Source organism: Homarus americanus, unplaced genomic scaffold (assembly GCF_018991925.1).
Source record: "Homarus americanus isolate GMGI-L3 unplaced genomic scaffold, GMGI_Hamer_2.0 scaffold59495, whole genome shotgun sequence".
Lineage (NCBI taxonomy): Eukaryota > Metazoa > Arthropoda > Malacostraca > Decapoda > Nephropidae > Homarus > Homarus americanus.
In genome coordinates, this window is record NW_024732415.1 from 678292 (window position 1) to 690735 (window position 12444).

Here is a 12444-nt window from a genome sequence, read left to right on the forward strand (position 1 = left end):
CATTCCCAGAAACTGACTCGGTTCATAACTATCCGCAGTATTATAGTCAAAGGAAAAAATAAATCCGTTTCCCGTCTTTATATCTCAAAGAAAGTGCATCCACCCATGCTGAACCTTCTTAATGATGGTAGAAGCAGAAAGAGATACTGTACCATAAACACATACACAGGTAGACGCTCTCACACACAAGCCATGAGAATGGATTTCAACCAACATCAAATTAGGTGTAATCACTTTATTCCTTGACAATGGAATTTATATTAATACTCAATTATCCCACAACATATATTCATCAACATTGAAGCAAATGATGTGGCTGATATTAAAGTCAGACCCCAGTTAAAAAGATCTAGTCTGTTTGTACGTCAACCCTACAGAGTTTAATACCGAGCCTTGGAGGAAACTGGGTCCAAGTCTGTTATTGTTCACTGTACACAAAGCGTAAGCAGTGAATAATTCCAATGCAATCAATAAGAGAAAATTATACTGCTGGAGTAACAAACAAAGATCTGGTTGTCAGATAAAGAGAGTGATGAATAGTTCAACCTTAAACACTCCCTCTCTGGGGCACTATACTGGGTGAGAGGGACTTGTAGCCACCCTTCATGTGGGCCTTATTATGGACACACATGATGAAGACGTAACTCTGATTTTAGGGAAACCTGGTGAGAAAAGAAGAACAAGTCACTCGACCTGATCCTTTCTGAGCTTCACAGCGTCAGAGTACAATGAGAAAATAATGAAACCCACCAACACCTGACTGCTCTCACTTAAACAACCTGATCTAGTCTAATCAGCAGAGACTTCCTGAGGGGTTACTCTATGTCATACCACACACCACATCACCATCATCATTTTACTACCATTTTCCACACTCACACGGGTTAGCCACAATACCCGATGGCAGTTGTTGGGTATAACCATAACAGGGTGTCCCTCCCTCCCACACCAAGGTACTCGCACAAGGCCATAAAATGCAGCACGGGGGCGGTTACAGCTTCTAATACCAACTCAAAGGATGGGAACAATAATTCCGCAGCAGAAGATATAACATGCAAGCCCAGTGACCCTCTGGTGACATTCTCAGTGTGGCCCAAAAAAACATTTCTGAAATAGAACTTCCTGGAATTCCATTTTGGATCACACCAAGGAATTCTTTTAGAAACCCCAAGCCAGACCCTCATCTGGCCTGGAATATATAACTGCCTAAGATGACAGACTGAGATACTCACCATGAACTCAGATGCTACCTTGACATGATGTGGGTGGTGTGAGCCTCCTGAACCAGCATGCTGGGTGTGCCCAAATTGGATCATTAACAGAGTTCCACAACCGTTGCATCACAATTTTAAAACAAAAGCAAAAGCCTCGTGAAGAACAATAATACTGAGAACTGTGTGGATCAGCCTGAAACTCCAATAGTGCTCAAAATTAAAGGCTAAAGCACTTAGCTCCATATCCCATCTGGGCTGTAGGAGATGCAGCTGATGGTGAGCCATCCAAACAGCGTGGAGTCCCGGCCGGAACTGGGGAGACTGACGCCTGGAACCCCATTATCACCAAACCAAGTGATGGGCAACAGTGTGGTGCCATAACTCGTTGCCTTCATCTCAAATGGTGACCCTCACTTCTAAAAATCCCTCTGGGGACTTGGTTTTGATAGGGAGGTGTAACTAATTCATGAATTAGTCCTAGCCACTTGTGTCCATTGACCTCTGTCATTATCTCACAGGCTAATTAAATGTAATGTGTAAGTTGCTCAGTGAAGGGCATCTAGCCATAAACAAATACTGTACTATGTTCTTATTTCACTAACTAATCATCCTTAATGTTTAGAAACTGAAAAATTATCACTTTAATGATAACAATGACTATCTTCCAGTCCTACTAAGCAAGTACAACTACTTACACATAATCAACCAAATCAATATTACTTTAGTGATTTTAGGTCATTCTCAGGCAAAATAAATAAATATTTTCCTGAGAGCAAACAACAATACAGTATGTGTAAAACTCTAAAGCTGATCGTTTATTTGTGTCACTGACCTTCTACAGTAAACCCGGTCAACTTAATGATTTTTTGTGACATGTAAGACAAGCCCGACAAATTAAAATCTGAACTATTTGCCGTTTTTCTAAGTTGCTGGAGAGGACGTAGTGTATGCATGGTGATACTAGTGAAGGCTTCCTGAAAATACTGGTGTGCCTGGGTGCAGTGTAATGTTATCGAGGCATTCAGTATTAACATGTAAGATGCGAAGAACAACAAAATGAGTACCACCACATTATATACTTTGCAACAGTAAACTCTAAGTGTACAGTAAACGTAAACTTATATATTGTATTTGTTCAAAGATTTTCTTAACATTGTCAAGTAGATTATAAAATTAATTTCTTCAGAAGTATTTTACATCTTGAGACAAGTGATAATGGACAACCGTGAGGTGTATTTATGAGGCGATCTGGGCAAGAAATTGACGAGAGAGAGAGAGAGAGAGAGAGAGAGAGAGAGAGAGAGAGAAAAACACAGTTAATGTTTGGCCATTTTAAAGTAAACAAAATGGTACCGTATACGAAACAACCCAAACTGCCTTATCTCTTGCCCGGAGCATCTCACATTACAGAAGTGCAAAAAACAAAGACTCCCAACTGGATCAGGCAAGTGGTGGTGTTTTATTACCTGATAAATACAGTGAAACTTCCATCTAATGAACTATATGGAGAGGAAGGTCTGTTATACCGAGGGTCCGTTAGATGTGAGACCTCCACCTAACTGATTATGTGGAGAGATGAGTCCGATATATGGAGGTTTCACTGTATGGCAAAATCTGGTAACAAATCCGGCAAAATCCGATAATATATCCGGCAAAATAATAAACTGGTTTGGTCGAGTCTTCGGGAACCAGAAGGTGACGAGGACTTGAAAAAGATGAGCAAAATTTGAGAAGTCTCAAAGATATGAACCATGTTGAGTAGTGTCTGTGTGAAGAAAAGAATAGGACAGTCTTAAGTGATGCTGCTAGAAAGGGGTGATCTAAGTAATGCTGCTAGAAAGGGGTGATCTTAAGTGATGCTGCTAGAAAGGGGTGATCTTAAGTAATGCTGCTAGAAAGGGGTGATCTTAAGTGATGCTGCTAGAAAGGGGTGATCTTAAGTAATGCTGCTAGAAAGGGGTGATCTTAAGTAATGCTGCTAGAAAGAGGTGATCTTGGATAAATCATTTTTAAAGAGGGGAAAAGCCCGATAACGAAGGTGAACTCTACTCAATATGGTCTGCATTTAACATGACTGACAATGAGGCAATAAGACCAAGGATAAAATAGTGCATAAATGTTTGAGATACTTGGTTAAGCCTTAAAGAGGAGGAGAAATGGAGAAATGTAAAGTGCAAAAGGTGCCAGATGACTGTAGGATAAAGAGCACTGCTTCCAAACACAAACTCAGCAAAATATTGAAATGTAAAAGTGAATAAAGGAAAATATTAAATTGTGAGACAAGACAGATGGATGGATTCAGTTTCATCGTAAATTTGTTTCAAGGGCATGAGAGTATTGAAGCACTGAATACTGCAGCGATATATAGCAAAAATCATCGTCACTGAAGCACTTAATACTGGAGCCAAATACAGCAAATATCATACTCACTGAAGCACTTAGCACTTGAGCTAAATAGAGCAAAAATCATCACTGAAGCACTTAATACTTGAGCTAAATAGAGCAGAAATCATACTCACTGAAGCACTGAGCTAAATAGAGCAAAAACTATCCTCACTGAAGCTAAACAGACCAAAATTCATTCTGAAATTAGCACAATGACATTTACAGACAAGCAAACAGACTAACACAGCTGTACGTACGCACCAACGGGATTCAAACCTAACTTTCCTTCCACCTTCACTGGTACAAAAACACTGACCACACTGATGAGAGGAAAATATTTACATGTAACTTTTTTGTTTAATAATTTAATGAGACACAAATAACTAGATCAAGTTATAATATGCCTCAGTTTATATACTAAATAGAAATTAACTTTGATGCATTGTGATTATTTTTGTCTATATTTGTTTTATCATTTTACTTCCGAGATGTACTCATTTATGGCTTATACTTTACACACACACACACAGTCAGAACGTAGTAAAGATGTCTAATTATGTATTAATTTATCCTTTTCAATTCACGCTAAAAAAAAAAGAGAGAAAAAAAAGGCAAACACATTTAACAATAGTTATTATTTTTTTTAACTACATCTCCTTCCTAACCAAGAACTAAAACCATGAGTATCAACACAGTCTTAGATATGTTATGGGCCCCAGTTTCTGTCTGTAGTATGACGGGGTTATTTGACCGTGAACATTGGGCAAAATTTCTGGTGGGTTCACTTGTGTTATGGTTTTTGTTTCGATTGTGCTACTTATGTTTCCTTGGTATATCACTGAATGAAGAAATGCAAACTGTACCGTGGCGAACAAAAGTCATGTCGCCTCTTCTGCTGCTCCATGAACCCAAAGATTCAGACTCGTGAACCCTTAACCATAGACACAGATGTTTTGGATTCACAAATCTGAATCTCGAGGTTCATGAAGCAGCAGGAGAGGCAATAGAACTTTTCTTGTCGAATGTACCATCAATTATAAATCATTCTATAGATGATGTGTCATAAGGGATCTGTGAGTACTGGAGAAGGTAAATACTTTCTAAACAACGAGAGGATTACTGCACCTGACACGACAATAATGGCGTGACTTAAGAGGAGGTTAAAGACCGATACAACGAGACCACAGCTTCCTTAACCTCTTCTTTACTCTAAACCAACACTATGATACTGTACATGCACACCACAGCCAACAGTGTTAATAAGACGTTGTTGGTCCGCAGTAAAGATGAGGTTAATACCACATGCAACCTTTACCCTGGCAAGAGAGAGCTTGAAAAAGACTATTGATGCCCTATTGACTACAACATAGTTCCGTTTAAGAGAATTTTGACGTGTTGACTAAATTATACTTCCATCCAAGAGAATTTTACCATATTACATAAATCATAGTTCCTTTTAAGAGAATTTTGTACGGTCAAACTTTAAACCATCCATCTTTGTCTAGTATTTATTATATGATCTTCCTAAAGTAAAAAAAGAAAATGGAGTCAACTATTTGTATTTTTCCTGATTTTAACTGAAATAAATGGACTTAGACTCCTGTATAATGACTTAAAGAAGGTTATCATGTAATTAACTACGTAAAGAAACATTCCCAGCGTTATCTGACTTCACCCGGTGTATCAGATCCTGAGTACAAATAACTACAGAGAACTGCTCAACATGTTACTCGCTGATAAAGTGATCGCTAATGGTTCTGTGAGCTCAATCTTTCAGAACAAGATAAAAAAAAATTGTATCAAAACAACACGTCCAAAATTAAGGCTAAAACCACTTGCAAGATGGACAATCACCTCTGAAGAAATCTAATGTTTCTAAGGAAAGTTTTCCCCCAGTGTGCAAGACAAAGATGTTAGCAAGCTTCTCTAAAAGTTGCCGAAACAAAAACTACGAGAATTTTAAAAATCTGTCTTAACCCCTTCACTACGGGGACGCCACTTTTAGTAATTTATTCGGCTAACGCCAGACGATTTCATTCAGCTCAGAGGCGACCCCGTACACAAGGGGTTTAAGAAGAGTGTGTTGGACTCAATGTTTTTTGCTCAAACCTGTTTAAGTTCATGATCCAGTTTCCAATGAAGAAGAAGATCCATTTTCACTATAGCATTCATCTAAATATCTGTATAAACATAATAACAGATGTGTATACATAATTTGCTTTTGAATCTATTACATAAGAAAGGAATTTGAAACATCAGCAGATTGTATTAATATTAACAAATTCGTCAAGCTTGTGTTTCCTTCACATTCAAGCAATAATTAATTTTCACTGTATTAACCTATCCATTCATATTTCAAGAATTGTTTAATTTATATATTCACTAAATCATATTTAGTAGGATAATTTCTGATGCACTAATTCCTAAGATAGTTTTTGATTGTCATACTATTGATCATTTACATCGTGAGTATTTCCCCATTATGTTGCAGGGTAGACAGAGTGAAGGACAAACATACACACACACACACACACTCTCTCTCTCTCTTCTCAATCACTATCATGTTTCCTTTTTTTTTCTATTCAATAATACTCATACCCTGTATACCTAACTATTACTGGTTGTAGATTATATATATACCTTGATGAAGATATAATCACATTCATCTACTTTAGAAATATTTCACATTTGGGTAGAATAATCCAGCAGTAGGTAGAGCAAGATGTTTAGAGTACAGCAAATACCTTTACTCTGAGGGGGGGTGGAGGGGGAATCAATGCTCAACTAGATGCATATTAATAAATTCTGGTGCCTGAGATGATGACAACTTTTTCTTATAATTCAATATTTTAACTATCCTTATCAATGAGACTAAACCAAATTGAAATTATCCGTAATAAGAGATATCCGTGGAGTCAAAAATGCTTCGTAAAAAACGGATCAATTTCAAATGCCATAAACTTCTTCAAAAAGTCATTGATGTAGAAGTAGTCATAATGATGAGCACTACTGACCGAGGAGGATTCAGTTCACTTGGTAATGTGTATAAAAGTAGACTGACCAAATCTACTGACAGCATTTGTAAATAAAACATGTGTGTTGTGAAGTGGATAAAAATGCTCATTTGTTTAAGACTTCTGAATAAATACAAAGACTAAGTAAACAAGATCAATGTTGACACTGAGGTGGTGATGATAGCTCTTCATTTTCTTCGAAAACAGATGAGCTCATGATCACCTAAATGTATTGCTAAAAATCATCCATATTCCAAGATGCTGTACAAGACATTGGTTGATGTGTGGGGCTACAGCAAAACTTTCTTAGTCTATCTTCCTCAAGTATCACACATGTAGCATTTCATTATTTCTATAACTCCTGATAACAACTCAAAAACAAACAAGTTTTTAGTCTGTAAGTATTTTCAATATGGCAAAATATTTCCACAAAATACAGAATTTCTCGTAATATTTGGAGAGCCTAACTATATTAATGAATTAGGGCAATGTGTGGGGTCACAACAGGTCAGTTGTTTACAGTAGGTCAGGTCATACATGAAAGAACATGCGCTTCAAAGCCACTCTGTTATCTCTCAGCTACAACCACAAAAATTATTTTAAAGTATTTAGGAGTTTTTACTTTACTGTCATCTTCCTCTGCACATCCCTGACTAAACTATGGACTAGTAACTCACTCAGTTAAAACAAACAAGGGAAGATGCTACTTAATGCACAGTTTCTTGTAAAACCAAATGGCACTTGTGAATCTTTATACATGTGAGTCTCTACTTCACTCTGATCAAGAGAATTATTAACAGTAAAGCTGATCTTTAACACTGTTAGAGAGACAGAATATGACTAAACGCAATGCTTATTTTGGGACTAAATATTCATAATAAATATAATATGAATATTAATCCTTGATAAACACCATCTCTGTCAAGTCAAATATCTGTCATCGCCAAAACTATTACTATGTGCATACAGCAGCATCCAGCATCTACACCTCACACAAGCAGAAGGGCGGCCACAATAGAGCCACAGTAACAACTTACACTCTCCTGTGGGCCCCCGAAGCCTCCCAGATTGTAGTCCCCCATGCCGCCTCCGTCGTCCCGCGGCGTCCCAGGACCATTAGCAGGTGAGTTCTTCATGCCATCCAAGCCATCACCATTCATAACAGGCCCCATGGTGTTGGGGCCCATAGGGCCACCCATGGGCCCATCAGGGCCACTACCCAGAGGGAAGTCCTGAGGGAGAGTTCCACCCTCACCACATGGTACTCTTACCTACACTTGAATCACCATTAAACAAGTGGTGATATATGAACACTTTCGTCTTATGCTCACAAGCTTACTTGATTCCCTTGATATTTATAATTTAATACATTCACTTCTTTAACTGTCTATAAAGGGCCTCTTACACCTATATGTCACAAGCCTTTGGCAAGAAACCTGTTGATTTTTTTTTTTTTTAAGCTTTCTGAATTCTTTTAATAAACCAAATTTCTGTGGTTACTGATATATATTCAACAATCTATGGTGTTATACAAACTATCTACACTTATATCAGAAGTAAGGTGAGGCAAGCACCCTACACTCACCCCAGGCATCCCTCCTCCAGGTACTGGCTTCATCATTGGGAACATTCCATCAGCCCCACTGCTTGATGTGTCTGCAAAAGCCAATAAGTGGGTTATTCATGTCATGGTATCAATAACAAGTGTACAGAAGTTATCACAAGTTGAATACCTGCAGTTGGTCTAAGAAGACATAACTAATCTAACAGAAAGAAATGGTTTCATGTTTATAATATTAAGATCATGGTATATCGGAAATACACAGACATCATCTTGCCCACAACACACATTACTATGACACTTTCAATACTTCCTATTTCTCTTTTTTCTAAAAAGTCACGTTTCATCGGTTTTGTTTAACTGGTGACGATTATGTTTAAGACGATCTGGTTTACTAGGCTTCCCTCCCAAAGCCATGGCAGTGTCCTCTACAAGCTGTTCTTTACAGGACATAACCAAAGAGTTAGTTCTATTATCCATGAATTTTTCTGGTTAAAATGAAGCTAAAATTTTACATGGAGGATAACACTGCTTATGGAAATACCAGTTGAGAATAAAGTAAGTGACTTGCTGAAGATAACCATTCACTCTAACAGAGAGACAACAACATCATGCTGGCAGGACTCACTCTGTGTCTCCAATCATAATCATCTTGTGTTACAATCTGGACTGTATTAAAAATATAACTTTAATTGAAATAATTCTTGTGAAATTATTGATATAAAAAAATTACCAGGAAAGTAACACGAGGTGATTAGTATTGGTGTAGAGACAAAACAAAGTTAACGAGATAATAATGGGAACTAAAAAATATAGAAAATCATATACAAAAAAGTGAGAATTGCCTAATATCTCTGTATGGCTATCAGAGTTGAGGTCTGTGTAGGCCTTGATAGTGTTGACTCATGTGCCTTACGTGTGACTCATCATGTGCACAGTACAGTCTAGCAGGTTAAGTCAGCAGCCTCCATACTTAATTTATGAAAGCTTGAGAGACAGACGTACATTTCCAATACTAAAGACAGCTGAGTGAGAATACCTATAAAAAAGTCAGCCAGACATTTAGAGGGATTGATATAAACAGTTAAGAGACATTGAACAAAATTAAACTGATCTTGACAAACATACCCCATTCATTATCACAGAGAGAGAGACGCCACAACAAAGGTTAACAAAGTGTTGAAAATAAGAATCCTATTTATACATCTAGTAAATTGAACCACAGACTAATCTAATGTTATATCATGCTTTCCAATTATCATATCTTAAAAGTATTATATATAAAAATCAGTGGACTTCAACCAGCCAGTGACCAACAGATAGGCACCACCTAATGGGTCATATGAGATGTGGTCATATGAAGGTGTCACTCAAGTACTGACTATACAAGAATATGTCAAAGTTTCTTCCATTTGGAGAAGGAATTTTATGTAACATCAATTCTACAGCAAGCTAATAGTGTCCATTTTTTTTTATAAAAAACCAGACTTTGTTTCCTATTCACAAGTGTGTGTATTATTGGTTCATTTATGATTCATTCTATTTATCTACATGAAACTATTCCTTAATCATCTTTGGTAGCCACAACAAGACACAACTTATCACTGATGACACTAGCCCATGTGTCTATTATTTTCTAGTATTTTACTTCTGTTTCACAACCATCTCCCTCCACTATCATGCATAAGTCTATCACATGAAATACCCTGAGTCAAAAGTTGTCCCCCTGCCTTACTGCACCGGGATTTCAAGAGATTCTCCCAGCGCTTCAACTAATCTTTAATGCATACATCAGGACCTGTAGGATTCCCTTCACAACCAACAACAATATCCCAACTCAATACATGTTTAAGGTATTTCACAGCCTCAGGAGAACACCAGAGCAAAACACTTCTGCTACAGCAACTAGAATGAATAAAAGAGAGTTAGTGAGAGAGCAAGTCTGAGTTCCTCTTGCTTCCACCAGCCACTCTGTACTAAAGTGGAGAAGGGTTTGCTTGTAAAGAGAGAGAGGGTAGGGAGAAGAATAAATGTATGTACCTGGTTAAAGCCCTTTCCTGAATCCATGAATGCTGTGTGTTGCATCTTGTAAAATCTCACATATTTGTGAACTTACATTTGGCTGAAAATTTTTATAACAGAAAAGTTAGAATAGAGGACTGTTCACCCACAGTGGCATGAACATAGTGAAGTAAAAGAAGTTCGTATGGGAAGGCTATTTAACCACCTTCTTTCTTCCAGTGACAATCCTCAACTGCTGGAGGTCAATTCACTTCTCTACGTAAAGTTAACATATATTACAAACATTACTTCTCCCTACTTTTATTACTATCTACTTAATGCTTACGACCATACAGTACTCCTGGCCATCTGGTGCCCAAGTCTGACAGTTTGTTACCGCAACTGATGTACTGTACTGCCTACCGTTGTGTGTTGCTGGATCTTTCATGAGGTTGTTGTACACACACAGTCCTTTGTGTCCATAGTGAACAGACTGAATATATGCCTGTGTTAACCTCACCTTGTAGATAATGGAAAAGGTATAAAATATATAAAACAAAAATTGATATAAGTTTAAAGAGTATATAAAGACCTAACTGATAATAACATAAACCACTAATTAACTCTTAAGAATACGCTGCGGCAACTAGTCACGTGGAACTAATCTTAATATGACTCAACCTAACCTAACCATTAAGATTAGGGTCAATAAAGACGAATCGTATTAGACTGGGGACCATTTGACCAATCACCTTAGTTGTGGTTCCTCGTACAGTATAAAACTTGTCAAAACTTGCATTAATAAGATAAAATTACCAACTGCTAAAAGGTTACACAAGACTAAAACTGTGAGAGGTAAACATCAAGATTTTTAAACACTTAATCTGCAGACACAATGCAGAGAAATTAGAATTCATTTAAAATACAGAAATATAAATCTAATGAAAAAGATTCCAGCTTGTTAATTTGGTTTAAGTATTTGTAAGTGTGTATGTGTGCGCGCATAAAACACAAACACATACGTCCAGGCTTTAACCGTTAGATTTTCCAGGTCTAATGTTGACGACAGACAAAGCAAATTTCACCAGTATTGACAATCAGTTTGCATCTCTTATTCTCCTCCGCCTCCTCACTCTTCACTAACTCCTTCACTAAGGGGATGCCACTTTTAAGATTTTATTTGACTAACGAACATGATTTTGCTCAGCTCAGAGGGAAGCCCATACACAAGGGGGTGAATACAAATCATTACAATTCCACATAACTCTGCTGACAATACTATTTTCTATTTTGTGTATTACCCTGATCACCTCCTCTTGTGGTGTAACCTTCTAATGTCACTAGTTCCTACCACACTCATTTATCTACAACGTCTGCTCTGAATGGTAACTTCACTTGGAGCCTGTCTGTATGTTACATAATGTAGCACGAGTTAATGAATCTGTGTTATGAAGCATCAAGGGAGTTGCTTCATTGTCATAATCAAAAACTAAAAAAGTCACAAGGAAACACTATTCTATATGTCAAATTAAAAGTGAATTTGCTCACTGCTTCTGATATGTGATAAAGGCTGACTGCTTCTGTTGTGATAATAAATACATACCATTTCATTGTCCACCTCAGGATAGTGTCTCTTACAGGGGATTTCTCAAGCAGCTCTCAAGTGAATCCCAGTTGGATCTGACCAAATGTATGGGTGTCCACTATAACACAATGACCATCTGATCGAAATGTATCTCTAACGACCGACCGACCATACAGGAGCCATGTTGAAAAGCCTAATCTCAATGTGTGATGTTTATGGGGGTGAGGACTGTCAAACCATCGTCATTCTAAGGTCATTTTCCATGCTTGTGTAGGTTAACCGCAATTACCGGGATGCCTGATCTCGTGCAGCTTCTCTTGTCCAGTTCTTCTCTATAAGGTCATATCTTACAACCTCTACACAATTTAATAAAGATCTGAAGTTTAGTGATGGGGCACTGTGTATGTGTGGGCTGGGAGATCTAAAATTGCCATTCCAATCAAAAGTTACATAACATACAGACAACTCCTTCAGCGATTGCCATATCTGAATGCAACATGATGTAAAAAAAATCTGAACTCTGGTGTTGGTCCTTCAATACTCGTGTGTAGAAATGACTGATATTTGAGGTGTTTGGGGAGAATTCTGTATCCTTAGTGTGTCAGAGCACATATATCAACTGTGTTAGTAATTGTATGCCACGATACTAAATTGGGATAATCGTCTCATTAAACCTTAAAACAG

The 12444-nt window shown here is 37.6% G+C and overlaps 1 protein-coding gene across 11 annotated transcripts in view; it reads right to left on the bottom strand.

Moving 5' to 3' along the window:
* LOC121868535 (single-stranded DNA-binding protein 3-like) overlaps window positions 1-12444 on the bottom strand; it is a 136519-nt gene that overhangs the window by 17428 nt on the left and 106647 nt on the right. For 8 of the 11 annotated variants that reach the window (XR_006089414.1, XM_042369233.1, XM_042369239.1 and 5 more), the window contains 2 exons: window positions 8199-8269; window positions 7651-7845 (listed from right to left, as the gene is read on the bottom strand). Coding sequence is in view for 9 of the 11 variants with exons in the window: in XM_042369233.1 (XP_042225167.1) it covers window positions 7651-7845; window positions 8199-8269 (266 nt within the window). In the remaining 2 variants the exon portion in view is untranslated. Of the gene's footprint in view, window positions 1-5708; window positions 5780-7650; window positions 7846-8198; window positions 8270-12444 lie in introns of all 11 variants that reach the window. The other 3 variants (XM_042369236.1, XM_042369238.1, XR_006089415.1) reach the window with 2 other exon arrangements.